The sequence below is a fragment of the Bufo bufo genome, chromosome 2 (genome assembly GCF_905171765.1).
Source record: "Bufo bufo chromosome 2, aBufBuf1.1, whole genome shotgun sequence".
NCBI lineage: Eukaryota > Metazoa > Chordata > Amphibia > Anura > Bufonidae > Bufo > Bufo bufo.
In genome coordinates this window covers 331051086-331066549 of record NC_053390.1, presented here as the reverse complement: position 1 = coordinate 331066549, position 15464 = coordinate 331051086, and the positions used below count along the sequence as shown (strand labels likewise).

Genomic DNA, 15464 nt, shown 5'->3' with positions numbered 1-15464 from the left:
CCAGGATGAGACTAGGATATGTCTAGGGGATTTCAGAATTTATGTGTTGAGAATCCACACTGAAATCCTCAGGTGTTCGCAGGGAAATCCGTGCGGACAATCCACATGAATTGGTGCGGATTTGGTGAGGATTTTCCACATGCAGAATTTAAGTGAATAGAGAAAATCCGGTCAGGAAAAATAAAATAAATTGACATGCTGGAGATTTTTAAATCCGCACCGCAGGTCAAAATCCGCATGGAAAAAAATCAGCATCCTGTACATGAGAATTTCAAGTTCTCACAGATTACAGCATACATGACCTACGGTGCGGATCTTCCGCACGCAATCTTGATCGTGTGCATTTAGCCTAGAGCTCCAGCAGAAAAGCGGTCAGACAAGTGAGGGAAAAAGTGTAAAGAATTAACCTGAAATCTGATAGATTATTTAGGGCTGGTCTAGAGATAGCATTAGAAATCCACTGCAGATTTCGCCACAATACTGCAGCAAATCCACGATAATATCCAAGCAGATTTTGCAAAGCATTGCAAGGGTGAAATCCATGATGAAAATCTGCAGGTTTTTCACACAAGATGAGCATGATATAGATTTGAATATATGCAGCATGCTCTGCTTTTCGTGCAGATTTTTTTCACTATGTGCGGATGCGGTTTGGAGAACCGTACTGTAAGTTGCAGAATGTGCATCGCAAACCTGCAGCAAATACATCACGTCTGGTCATATGGTTAATAGTATATCTGTATCTACAGGGATCACTTTGGATTCTCTTCACCCGTTTCTCTTGTTTTATTGCAGTTAGGATGTAAATTCTATGATGCAGATGATTATCATCCCATGGAAAATAAAAAGAAGATGTCTCAAGGGATACCACTAAATGACCAGGTATTGCAATAAACTAACATTATATTTGTCTTATGCAAATTTAGCAAGACTGCATGGCAAAACAGGTTTGTACTGTGGAGTGTGAGTTCTTGCCTTCCCTTTCACATCTCTCGATCCCAAGTACGTGATGTTGAGGACATTACCTGTAAGGTAGTCAGTGTTTGTTTACATACTTCTCTACTAGGAGGCAGCAAAGTGGGCAGTTGCCCAGGGTTGCTCCTTGTCCTATGTGACCCCTTTGAAGTGGACACTTAGAACAATCTAAGGCCTCTTTCACACGGGAGTCATGGTTTGGGGCCGGATAAGATGCGGGTGCGTCGCGGGAAAATGCGCAATTTTTCCGTGCGAGTGCAAAACATTTTAATGCGTTTTGCATGTGCGTGAGAAAAATCGGCATGTTTGGTACCCAAACCAGAACTTCTTCACAGAAGTTCGGGTTTGGGTTAGGTGTTGTGTAGATTGTATTATTTAGGGAAAATAATAGCATTCTTAATACAGAATGCTTAGTAAAATAGGGCTGGAGGGGTTAAAAAAATAAAATAATTTAACTCCCCTTAATCCACTTGTTCGCGCAGCCCGGCTTCTCTTCTTTCTTCAGGACCTGGGTAAAGGACCTTTAATGACATCACTGCGCTCATCACATGGTCCATCACATGATCCATCACCATGGTGATGGATCGTGTGTGACGGACCATGTGATGATCGCAGTGACGTCACCACAGGTCCTTTTCCTACTGCACAGCAAAGATGAAGACAGAAGAGAAGCCGGGCTGCGCGAACAAGTGGATTAAGGTGAGTAAATTTTTATTTTATTTTTATTAACCCCTCCAGCACTATTTTACTAAGCATTCTGTATTAAGAATGCTATTATTTTACTTTATAACCATGTTATAAGGGAAAATAATAATGATGATCGGGTCCCCATCCCGATTGTCTCCTAGCAACCGTGCGTGAAAATCGCACTGCATCCGCACTTGCTTGCGGATGCTTGCGATTTTCAAGCAGCCCCATTCACTTCTATGGGGCCTGCGTTGCGTGAAAAACGCACAAAGTAGAGCTTGCTGCGATTTTCACGCAATGCACAAGTGATGCGAGAAAATCACCGCTCATGTGCACAGCCCCATAGAAATGAATGGGTCGGTATGCAGTGCGGGTGCAATGCGTTCAACTCAAAGAGGCCTAAGAGTGGAGAAATATTCTCTTATGTCAACCAAAAGTCTACAGTAGTCACTGTTCACGACTATAGAGTAGAGAGAACTGTGAAGCTGTGAGATCACAACCACATAGTCCTCTCTGTCTCTGCTCTGCAGAGGTCTGCATATTGATGTAATATAGGGTACTTTCACACTTGCGGCAGAGGATTCCGGCGTAGAACCTATGATAAAGATCTATTAGCAAGTTGACTATATTCGGGTTTCTAACACATTTGACAAGATCTTCTGTAAATCAGCCAACCCCTTATGAGAACAAGTAGAAGAATGGTTCCTCACATCACAGTGAAAAAATGCCGCTTTAATAGGGCTTTAGCTCCTTTCTTTTCTAAATAGTCTGAAATTGGAAGCAAAGCGACTTTACCGCATGTGGGTGGGACACTTGAAGTAATTGTTCAAAGCCCGAAAAGTATCATTCTATTAACCACAACAGGACATGTGTGCAATGGTCACCTTGAATGTGGCTCACAGCCATCTCTCAGGTCTTAATGTGGCTCTCTGGGCATGGAAGGTTGGGGACCACTGCCCTAGATTACTGTAAAAGGAAATATGAATTATTAATATTTTGGATTAATAATTAATATTAATAAATAGTCGGATACAGCTTTTGCTGAATCCGCCTATTTATTTTTCTACCTGTTGCTCTAACTGTTTCCTGAACTGGTTGCGCTGAATTACGGCGGCTACAAAAGACGATATGCTATATTTGAATAATAAAGTATTTATTAAACAATTACAAGTCTACAGTGATTATTTCTGCTATATCTATATGTATTTATATCAATGGTTATATAAATATATATACATATAGACGCACACGGTAATACACTAACAGCACAATAATAATCCTAATTACACTAACACTATACAATCCCAACTATAATTCCACCCCAAAATCTAGCTAGACATACACTCACACATACACGTAACCACAGCAGCACCCTCCCAACTGACGCTAGACTGTCCCTACAAGGGGTTACACAATACAAGGGTTACTGTCACGGCTGAGGATGGGGGAAATCCTCAGCCGTGCGGTGACTGAAGATGTCCAGTCGCTACTCGCCAGGAACACAGAATTAGGGAGCAGGTCACCTCCTTTTGTGTCCCTAACGCTGACCCTGTCTCCTACCTGCATGGGCCGACCTTGATGGTAGGAGGACCCATGCGCAGGAACCTCGGATCCCTGACTTACCCTCCGACCGGTCCCTGGGCTAAGGAGCAGGGTAAGACAACCCACTCCTCCTAGGCACGGAGGAGCAGGAGTCTCACTGGCCAAGCAGCATGAAGAAGGGGGTACATAAACAGGACTATGGATAAGACAGGTGAACCAAACAGTTCCACACAAACCTGTCTCAGCCTTGCTGACTGGAACCCGTGCTAAGAAAAGGCTGTCCACACAGACAAAGGTAAACAGCACACACATGAAGACACACAGGGACCAGGACATCCATAGCTGCACAAAAACCAAAGACACAAGACATAAACAACACATCACGGTATTAGAACTTATGACCGGAAGGGTGGCCCTTACAAGAAGATGGAAATCACAGGAGGCTGCTACAGCAAAGCATGACTGAAGCAACCTACTGAGCCATGCCAAAGTGAGAGGCTATATAGCCCTAAGAGGCCACACCCAACGGTCAGACACACCCAGTGACATCACACACACTGGGAAGGGAGTTAACCCTTCCAGCACCACAGGAAAGGGAAAACACCAACCTAAAGGAACAGTGTCCAACACAACAAACACACTGTGGTTGTTGCCGCAGGCAACGACATGGGTGGCAACCGTGTCCTGGGAGTCAGCCCCAAGGCCGGGACACTGCCACCACATGTACACAACGACAAACGTTGCCACGGGCAACCACAGTGCAGGAAAGGTGTCCGTGCACACCACACACTACACAGAGTGCACACAGACAAAGACAGTGCATACATACACGCAAACTCCAAAGGGACCGCACACATACCTGTTGTCCGCGGCAACCGCACTTGAGGCAAACAACATCAAGCCTCAAGCTGTGGTTGAAACAACAACCCAAACCGCGGGCAACTGTATGCGGCTCCCAAGGAGTCACGGCCAAACCGTGGCCGTGACAGTTACAGGGTCCAATGCAGTGATAATGGCACTGCAGGGGTAAATGCAGGCACCGTGTAATGCAGTGATAATGGCACTGCAGGGGTAAATGCAGGGAACGGGTATTGAAAGGGGGTTAATGGGCGTTGGTGGAATATGGCAGGTTGGGGGGAAATGATAATGCAGGGGTAAAATTGCAGGGAGTAGGGATATATATTGTAGGGGTTAATGCAGGAGTAATATTGCAGGGAGAAGGGATATATATTGTAGGGGTACAAGGCAGGGTGATGCAGGGGTTAATATATATATATATATCTATATACACTGCTCAAAAAAATAAAGAAAACACTTAAACAACACAATGTAACTCCAAGTCAATCACGCTTCTATGAAATCAAACTGTCCACTTAGGAAGCAACACTGAGTGACAATCAATTTCACATGCTGTTGTGCAAATGGGATAGACAACAGGTGGAAATTATAGGCAATTAGCAAGAAACCCCCAATAAAGGAGTGGTTCTGCAGGTGGTGACCACAGACACTTCTCAGTTCCTATGCTTCCTGGCTGATGTTTTGGTCACTTTTGAATGCTGGCGGTGCTTTCACTCTAGTGGTAGCATGAGACTGAGTCTACAACCCACACAAGTGGCTCAGGTAGTGCAGCTTATCCAGGATGGCACATCAATGCGAGCTGTGGCAAGAAGGTTTGCTGTGTCTGTCAGCGTAGTGTCCAGAGCATGGAGGCGCTACCAGGAGACAGGCCAGTACATCAGGAGACGTGGAGGAGGCCGTAGGAGGGCAGCAACCCAGCAGCAGGACCGCTACCTCCGCCTTTGTGCAAGGAGGAACAGGAGGAGCACTGCCAGAGCCCTGCAAAATGACCTCCAGCAGGCCACAAATGTGCATGTGTCTGCTCAAACGGTCAGGAACAGACTCCATGAGGGTGATATGAGGGCCCGACGTCCACAGGTGGGGGTTGTGCTTACAGCCCAACACCGTGCAGGACGTTTGGCATTTGCCAGAGAACACTAAGATTGGCAAATTCGCCACTGGCGCCCTGTGCTCTTCACAGATGAAAGCAGGTTCACACTGAGCACATGTGACGAGTCTTGAGACACCGTGGAGAACGTTCTGCTGCCTGCAACATCCTCCAGCATGACCGGTTTGGCATTGGGTCAGTGATGGTGTGGGGTGGCATTTCTTTGGAGGGCCGCACAGCCCTCCATGTGCTCGCCAGAGGTAGCCTGACTGCCATTAGGTACCGAGATGAGATCCTCAGACCCCTTGTGAGACCATATGCTGGTGCGGTTGGCCCTGGTTTCCTCCTAATGCAAGACAATGCTAGACCTCATGTGGCTGGAGTGTGTCAGCAGTTCCGAAGGCATTGATGCTATGGACTGGCCCGCCCGTTCCCCAGACCTGAATCCAATTGAGCACATCTGGGACATCTTGTCTCGCTCTATCCACCAACGTCACGTTGCACCACAGACTGTCCATGGGGTTGGCAGATGCTTTAGTCCAGGTCTGGGAGGAGATCCCTCAGGAGACCGTCCGCCACCTCATCAGGAGCATGCACAGGCGTTGTAGGGAGGTCATACAGGCACGTGGAGGCCACACACACTACTGAGCCTCATTTTGACTTGTTTTAAGGACATTACATCAAAGTTGGATCAGCCTGTAGTGTGTTTTTCCACTTTAATTTTGAGTGTGACTCCAAATCCAGACCTCCATGGGTTGAAAAATTTGATTTCCTTTTTTTTTTTTTTTGTTGTCAGCACATTCAACTATGTAAAGAACAAAGTATTTCAGAAGAATATTTAATTCATTCAGATCTAGGATGTGTTATTTTTGTGTTCCCTTTATTTTTTTGAGTAGTGTGTGTGTGTATATATATATATATATATATATATGTGGTAGTGGGAAAGGGTTAATAATGTAGGGGTTAATATTGCTGGGCGTATGGATATATTGGTGGCAGTGGGAAAGAGTTCATATATAGGGGTACAGGGGTTAATGATACCCAGCGAGCCTTTAAGGGGTTAATGCTTGTTCCTAGGGGATGATCCTCACTTAGGCTCGTTTTCCAGGGGTTAATTCTCCCTTGTGGATGCTCGTTTTCCAGGGGATGATTCTTGCTTGGGCTGCATGGCTTAACTGACATGGGCTGGCGCGGTGATATGACTTCACACCACCAGCCCGCGCATACCAAGGCGGAGGATCACTTTGATCCACCTGCCTTTGAAGTGACCACGTACCTCTGGCGTTGTAATTACAATGCCGGAAGTATGTGGCATACAAGGGCAGGGGAGCCCTTTGTTCCCTTGTCCTTGTTATGCAAAACATCTCCGGCCCTGACGGAGGTGTTTAGCAAAAGGCAGAGGATCTCTTTGATCCTATGTCTTTTTATATGCCCGCAACTGGACAAATGTCCAGTTATCCGGGCGGCATCTCCCCACTGGCACCTGCAGGAGGATTCAGTAGCTGGGGGGGCACCCGCGATATATAGCATTAAATATATATATATATATATATATATATATATAGTACAGACCAAAAGTTTGGACACCACCTCATTCAAAGAGTTTTTATTTTCATGACTATGAAAATTGTAGATTCACACTGAAGGCATAAAAACTATGAATTAACACATGTGGAATTATATACATAACAAACAAGTGTGAAACAACTGAAAATATGTCATATTCTAGGTTCTTCAAAGTAGCCACCTTTTGCTTTGATTACTGCTTTGCACACTCTTGGCATTCTCTTGATGAGCTTCAAGAGGTAGTCCCCTGAAATGGTTTTCACTTCACAGGTGTGCCCTGTCAGGTTTAATAAGTGGGATTTCTTGCCTTATAAATGGGGTTGGGACCATCAGTTTCGTTGAGGAGAAGTCATGTGGATACACAGCTGATAGTCCTACTGAATAGACTGTTAGAATTTGTATTATGGCAAGAAAAAAGCAGCTAAGTAAAGAAAAACTAGTGGCCATCATTACTTTAAGAAATGAAGGTCAGTCAGTCAGCCGAAAAATTGGGAAAACTTTGAAAGTAAGGGCTATTTGACCATGAAGGAGAGTGATGGGTGCTGCGCCAGATGACCTGGCCTCCACAGTCACCGGACCTTAACCCAATCGAGATGGTTTGGGGTGAGCTGGACCGCAGAGTGAAGGCAAAAGGGCCAACAAGTGCTAAGCATCTCTGAAAACTCCTTCAAGACTGTTGGAAGACCATTTCAGGGGACTACCTCTTGAAGCTCATCAAGAGAATGCCAAGAGTGTGCAAAGCAGTAATCAAAGCAAAAGGTGGCTACTTTGAAGAACCTAGAATATTACATATTTTTTGTTGTTTCACACTTGTTTGTTATGTATATAATTCCACATGTGTTAATTCATAGTTTTGATGCCTTCATAGCCATGAAAATAAAGAAAACTCTTTGAATGAGAAGGTGTGTCCAAACTTTTGGTCTGTACTGTGTATGTGTGTGTGTGTGTATATATATACACAGCTGCAAGAAAAAGTATGTGAACACTTTGGAATGATATGGATTTCTGGACAAATTGGTCATAAAATGTGATCTGATCTTCATCTAAATATACAAACTGAAAAGACTAGCGTGGTATTAACCAAGCAGGACTTGCTCAAACCCACATGCAGTTGTGCATATATATAGGGGAGCAGATCCTGCACTTGTGGCCCGTGGCTAATGGCGATCCCCAGCAAAAATGCATACGGTGGAGGATGCCTGCAGCGAACCACAAGTACATATATCAAGATTCCTGGAGGTGTATAAACTCCAATTTAAATGTGCCTGTTTTCCATCTACAGGTCACATCTAGGTGCACCTGTGAGGCCTGGGCTATATCAGCCAGTCTTGAGTGGGACTCGCAGACTCCTCCCTCCTCCCATTGCAAGCATGGCCACATGCTGGAGGTAACTGGTGAGTTGTTTGTGAGTCGGCCTCATGCTCCTGTAATTTGCCCACTGGCTCCTGGTATTGCCCATACGGCTCAGTTAGGAGAGTGTTAGGTCCCGGGCTACTTGAGAAACCTTGGCGTGGTGCCCGGGCTTAGACATGTTCTACACCATAGGACATGTTGACTAATCTCTCAATTTTAAAATCAGTTTGAGGGTTTAGTAAGACTGCAGAGTGCACCTGTCTTTGCTATTATTTTGTTATATTGTGATCTTCATCTAAGTCACAACAATAGACAATCACAGTCTGCTTAGGGCTCTTTCACACCTGCGTTATTGTCTTCCGGCATAGAGTTCCGTCGTCGGGGCTCTATGCCGGAAGAATCCTGATCAGGATTATCCTAATGCATTCTGAATGGAGAGTAATCCGTTCAGGATGCATCAGGATGTCTTCAGTTCCGGTACGGAACGTTTGTTGGCCGGAGAAAATACCGCAGCATGCTGCGCTTTTTGCTCCGGCCAAAAATCCGGAACACTTGCCGCAAGGCCGGATCCGGAATTAATGCCCATTGGAAGGCATTGATCCGGATCCGGCCTTAAGCTAAACGTCGTTTCGGCGCATTCCCGGAGCCGACATTTAGCTTTTTCAGAGTGGTTACCATGGCTGCCGGGACGCTAAAGTCCTGACAGCCATGGTAAGTGTAGCGGGGAGCGGGGGAGCAGTGTACTTACCGTCCGTGCGGCTCCCCGGGCGCTCCAGAGTGACGTCAGGGCGCCCCAAGCGCATGGATCACGTGATCGCATGGATCACGTCATCCATGCGCATGGGGCGCTCTGACGTCATTCTGGAGCGCCCCGGGAGCCGCACGGACTGTAAGTATACCGCTCCCCCGCTCCCCGCTCCTACTATGGCAACCAGGACTTTAATAGCGTCCTGGGTGCCATAGTAACACTGAAAGCATTTGGAAGACGGTTCCGTCTTCAAATGCTTTCAGTACACTTGCGTTTTTCCGGATCCGGAGTGTAATTCCGGCAAGTGGAGTACACGCCGGATCCGGACAACGCAAGTGTGAAAGAGGCCTTAAACTAATAACACACAAAGAATTAAATGTTACCATGTTTTTATTGAACACACCATGTAAACATTCACAGTGCAGCTGGAAAAGGTTTGTGAACCCTTGGATTTAATAACTGCTTGAACCTCCTTTGGCAGCAATAACTTCAACCAAACGTTTCCTGTAGTTGCAGATCAGACGTGCACAACGGTCAGGAGTAATTCTTGACCATTCCTCTTTACAGAACTGTTTCAGTTCAGCAATATTCTTGGGATGTCTGGTGTGAATCGCTTTCTTGAGGTCATGCCACAGCATCTCAATCGGGTTGAGGTCAGGACTCTGACTGGGCCACTCCAGAAGGCGTATTTTCTTCTGTTTAAGCCATTCTGTTGTTGATTTACTTCTATGCTTTGGGTTGTTGTCCTGTTGCAACAGCCATCTTCTGTTGAGCTTCAGCTGGTGGACAGATGGCCTTAAGTTATCCTGCAAAATGTCTTGATAAACTTGAATTCATTTTTCCTTCGATGACAGCAATCCGTCCAGGCCCTGACGCAGCAAAGCAGCCCTAAACCATGATGCCCCCACCACCATACTTCACAGTTGGGATGAGGTTTTGATGTTGGTGTGCTGTGCCTCTTTTTCTCCACACATAGTGTTGTGTGTTTCTTTCCAAACAACTTAACTTTGGTTTCATCTGTCCACAGAATATTTTGCTTGTACAGCTGTGGAACATCCAGGTGCTCTTGTGCAAACTGTAGACGTGCAGCAATGTTTTTTTTGGACAGCAGTGGCTTCCTCTGTGGTATCCTCCCATGAAATCCATTCTTGTTTAGTGTTTTACGTATCGTAGATTCGCTAACAGGGATGTTAACATATGCCAGAGACTTTTGTAAGTCTTTAGCTGACACTCTAGGATTCTTCTTTACCTCATTGAGCAGTCTGCGCTGTGCTCTTGCAGTCATCTTTACAGGACGGCCACTCCTAGGGAGAGTAGCAGCAGTGCTGAACTTTCTCCATTTATAGACAATTTGTCTTACCGTGGACTGATGAACAGCAAGGCTTTTGTAGATACTTTTATAACCCCTTCCAGCTTTATGCAAGTCAACAATTCTTAATCGTAGGTCTTCTGAGAGCTCTTTTGTGCAAGGCATCATTCACATCAGGCAATGCTTCTTGTGAAAAGCAAACCCAGAACTGGAGTGTGTTTTTTATAGGGCAGGGCAGCTGTAACCAACACCTCCAATCTCATCTTATTGATTGGATTCCAGTTGGCTGACGCCTCACTCCAATTAGCTCTTGGAGATGTCTAGGGGTTCACATACTTTTTCCACCTGCACTGTGAATGTTTACATGGTGTGTTCAATAAAAACATGGTAACATTTAATTCTTTGTGTGTTATTAGTTTAAGCAGACTGTGATTGTCTATTGTTGTGACTTAAATGAAGATCAGATCACATTTTATGACCAATTTGTGCAGAAATCCATATAATTCCAAAGGTTTCACATACTTTTTCTTGCATTATATATTCCCCTGCCTAGACTGCGTCAATTGCCGCTATATGTGTAAGGGTAGATCCTTTGTGCATCCTGGCACTGGGGAAATATATCCGATTCGTTTCCATCTCACTTGTAGTTCAGAATATGTACAGCAGGCTGGATTTCCAGCCTGCATTTGTGGGAGGGGAATAGGGTATTTACCTGCCGCACGGCCTCTCCAGGCTGTCGGAATCTCGTGGTGCGGTGACGTCATCCTCGTGCGACTTCCGGTTCCGGCCTTCCCAGCGTCTACGGGCAGCGGCGGCACTCCTCTCCTGCGCGGAGGTCTCGGTAAGCGAATCCCGGTCCAACTCGCTTCTCCACCTGTCTGATATCAAGGGCGGCCGCCGCCAGCCGCGCGGTCCGCTCAGCCCTTACCCTCGCTTGCTGCGCTCCCTCCGCACGTCACATATGGGGCACGTGTATAGCGGCTCCCTGTTGCTTTTCTGTCAGGTCCGGAACACGATCGCATCACCGCAACTCCCCCAGGTTTCTTGGTGCAATTTTAATCCCCTGCATATAGAGTCCGCCCATGTAGGTTGGGTACCTGGTGGAAACATATCAGCATGCAATTGGGCATTACTTAATCAGCCCTCTGTATCAGAGCAATGGTGGGAAGAGCTTGTCTCAAACAGTCAGTGGAGCAGGTCAGGGTCCATCACTAGCTCACGGCTGGCAGCATCACTCAGCACCCCCCCCCCCCCCCCCCCTGTTTGCAGTGCTCCCAGGTTTCTCTCAATTGCCCCTGTGTTTTGCTATCCAGGTTCACCATTTCCATGATACACTCCGCCGTTTCATGAGTCTCAGCATCCTCAAATGGCCTGGGTTCCATCTTCCCACGCCAAGGGACCTCCACCGGGTCAAAGTCCCACGGATCAGCGGGTCTGGCCTCCTCTGTCATCCGTATGCTGCGTCTCATCAAGCAGCACTTACACTGCCGCAGGTGTCAAAAAACCCCAAAAAAAACCCCATCAAACTTTCTCCACCTTTTCAGTCTAGCTCTGTCGTACGTTCAGGTCCTATTGCCTGATACGTTCAGGTTTTCTCCTGTCCTCCTGCCTGATACGTTCAGGTTTTCTTCGTGTCCTGTTGCCTGATAAGTTCAGGTTTCTTCGTGTCCTCTTGCCTGATTCGTTCAGGTTTTTCTTCGTGTCCTCCTGCCTGATACGTTCAGGTTTTCTTTGTGTCCTCTTGCCTGTTACGTCCAGGGTTACTCCGTGTCCTCTTGCCTGTTACGTTCAAGATTTTCATCATGTCCTCTTGCCTGATACGTTCAGGGTGTCGTCATGTCCTCTTGCCTGTTACGTTCAGGTTTTCGTCATGTCCTCTTGCCTGATACGTTCAGGTTGTCGTCATGTCCTGATACGTTCAGGTCTTCTTCGTGTCCTTTGTCCTGATACATTCAGGTCCTCTTTTTTGTCCTGTTGCCTGATCTGCTCGTTTTGTTTCATCAATCCAAGTCCTTGTCCTTTGTCTACTTACGTCGCACACGTCAACCCCCTCCTACTGTCCTGTCACACTTCATGTCTTGTTGCCTGATACGTTCAAGTCCTCTCCATGTCCTTTTGCCTGATCCGTTCAGGTCATATCGTTGCTCTCTATGCATCATACTAAGTCACGCCACTGTCTGTTTTGTGCTCGACTAACGTCACCCAGGTCTTGCCTCCTCCCACTGTCCCGTCGCCTTCAATTTTCCACTGTGCTCATGTCAACTCTTACTGCCTATCACGCCAGCCATGTCTTGCCCATCAGCACCCGCGTCACGTCTTTTCTATTTTTCAGTCACGCCCAGTCTTGTACCTATCAGGATCAGTTCATGCTTTTCTTTACCTGTTACGCTCGGGTCCTGTTGCTCTCCGTTGCCATCACGCGCGGGTCATGTCGCCTCACTGCCTGCCACATTTGTAAGTCCCGCGTTGGCATCCAGTAGAGGTTTCGTCACCAGATGCGTCTCGGCCCACGGTCATGTCACAGGGCCTAACGCTTCTAAATCACCTGATACGCCAGGTTATGTTTATTTCCTACCTGATACGCTCAGGACACGTTTGTTTCTCCTGATTCCTTCAGGTCTTGTCTTTCAGTCGCCTGATAGCCTTCAGGTTATACCACGTTCTTCTGCCCGATACATTCGGGTCGTTTGTGTTCGGTCCACCTGATACGTTCAGGTTGGTTTTGTTGGTCCACTGCCTGTCACGTCATGTCACGTCGTCTCGTTCACCGGCCCCTGGTGCGTCCTTGGTCTCCAACCCGGTCATCCTGCACCGTCTAAATTTTTCGTGAATTGCCTGACACGCTCAGGTTGTCATTTCTTTTCTCCTCATCCAGGTTTCGTCTTTTCCTGATCGTCATTTACGTAAGTTCCCTTATCAGAATGTTATGGGTGTACCTCTTCACGCAGGTACAAGTTAAGCTTCTTCCTCACTTACCGATCCCAGGTTCGCGGGGTGTGAAGTTTTCACCCTCTTCGCGGCCATACCCGGGCATTTCGACTGCGGTCAGTGTTTCATTAAAATTCCGTCCTAACCCTTCCTTGGCTCCAGGTAAGTTCCAAAATTTTTTTTTATTGTATGGGGTTTTGTCATTTCATTTCAGGTCCTCCCAACAGGGTCCGGCTCGAACGGTGTGCCCATACTCAGCGGTATCATGTCCCACGTGTCCGACATAGAAGACTCGATGTCTATCCCGGAATCAGCAATCTCCGAAACAGCCAGCCGCGCTTCATACAGACATTGGACCATCCCCAAGTTGATCACTGAACTCAAAAAGGGAATCCGCCACTCTGCTTCAGCGCGAAAGGCCGAGCTGTACCGTTTGCTTTTTCCCGAATCACCCAGGGCTCCTGAACCACCCAGGGCCTCCGACGATCAGGTGTCCATGTCTACCATTCTATTATCCCTGACCCAACTCCACGCGACCATCAACAATTTAGCATCATCAATTTCTGACATTGATTCCAGGCTCCAGGCCATCGAGAATAAGGGTTCCACGTCTCCTCCTCTCCCAGAACCCAAAGCCGTTCCTTCCACTTCCCGGTCCAACACCCCAGGTACAAGTCTTGGCACTCCCGACATCGCCCCCGCCTTCTTCGTGCCAGAAAATATCAGGCGTGATATTCTGGCAGGAAAGGACATTAATTTAGCCGCCATCCTGATCTCCACCCACGACACAGTCGAAAACCGAACAATCGCCTGCGGTGATGTATCGGTAGTGCTCAGATCTAAAGATGTCCGCCTCAATAGGAAACTTACCATCCCCGAATTCATGCTGACCTTCAGCCTATACCGAGATATCGTGTGCTCCATGCATCCCCACCGCAGGGAAGAACTAGATACATACCTGTATAGAGTCACCGAGTTAGGTTACAAATACGGCGGCTCCGCTTTCTATGAATATCACCGGTCATTTTCTGCAAAGGCAGCAGCAGCGTTCCTCCAATATCAGCATGTCACTAATTGGGCTGTCCTTGACATGGAACTCTTTTGCAGGCCTTTTGCCGGCCAGAAAGCCCCAGCTTGTTCCAACTGCCAATCAGTCCTTCATTCTTCCGATTGGTGCCCCCACGTCTCCAACCCCCCCCCCCCCTTCCAGGCCAATCATCAACACCGGAGCACCTAAATCTAACCCTTTTTCGGATAAACTTGGTCGTCCCATCACCTTCTTAGGGAAAAATCAAATCTGCAATAATTTCAACATAGGCTTCTGCAGTTACGACAAGTGCAAAGCACTACACATTTGCTCCATCTGTTTCAGGGCCCACCCTCAGTCCTCCTGTTCCCAGCAAACGGCTTAACGCTCCTGACTAGGCGGCGTCAACATCGACCTGTTACTCTCCCTCCTTCAACATCACCATGACCCCAATTTCGTCCTGTTCCTCAAAAAAGGTTTTTCCGAAGGTTTTCACACAGGGTTAATCATCCTTCCGCAGGTCACTTGTGAATGCCCCAACCTTCTTTCATCCTTGGCGGACTCTATGGCGGTGGACGAACTGTTGGAGGCAGAATTGCTGAAAGGCTTCATGATTGGCCCATTTGCCGAATCCCCCTTCCTCGTGTACCGGGTCAGCCCCATAGGCTTAGTTGTAAAGGAATCGTCAAATAAAAAAAGATTAATTTACGATCTGTCTGCTCCTCATGCATCCAGCACCCCCAGCCTCAATTCTCTGGTCCCGTCGGAAGAGTTCTCCATGCAGTATTCTTCTCTGGACGAAGCCATACAACTAATCCTACAGGTCAGAGCAGGAGCTTGGTTGTCAAAGGCAGACATTTCAGATGCCTTTAAGCTGCTGCCAATCCTGCCTTACCTGTGGAAGTTTTATGGCATTAAATGGAGAGCAAAGTATTATTTTGCCACCCGCTTGACGTTCGGGTCAAAGAGCAGCCCCTGGCTTTTTGATCAATTCGCCCAAGCGCTTCACTGGATCCTGGTCAATCATGCCCATTGTCCGAGGGTGATCCATTACTTGGACGATTTCTTGCTCATTGAGCAGGCTGAACACGTTCCGGACAGGTTGGACAACCTTCTTAACCATGTTCAGCAACCTGAACGTCCCAGTGGCCCCCTCAAAGGTCGAGGGCCCTTCCAGGGTAATCACCTTTTTAGGTATCACCCTAGACACCATCAAAATGGAGGCCAGACTCCCCCTGGACAAGTTAATTAGGCTAAAGGACTCAGTGGCCAGGCTCGTGGGTATCCGCACGGTGTCAAGGCTGGAACTCCAATCGTTGTTGGGGTCTTTCAGCTTTGCCGCCAGGATCATGCCGCAGGGCAGATCATTCACCTCCGGCCTACT

General features: G+C 47.2%; 1 protein-coding gene across 2 annotated transcripts in view; it reads left to right on the top strand.

Annotated features, from left to right (window-relative positions):
• The window catches only part of IDNK (IDNK gluconokinase), an 82841-nt gene that overhangs the window by 22252 nt on the left and 45125 nt on the right, over window positions 1-15464 (top strand). The window contains exon 3 of one of the 2 annotated variants that reach the window (XM_040417036.1): window positions 800-882. In XM_040417036.1, the coding sequence (XP_040272970.1) occupies window positions 800-882 (83 nt within the window). Of the gene's footprint in view, window positions 1-795; window positions 883-15464 lie in introns of both variants that reach the window. The other variant, XM_040417037.1, reaches the window with a different exon arrangement.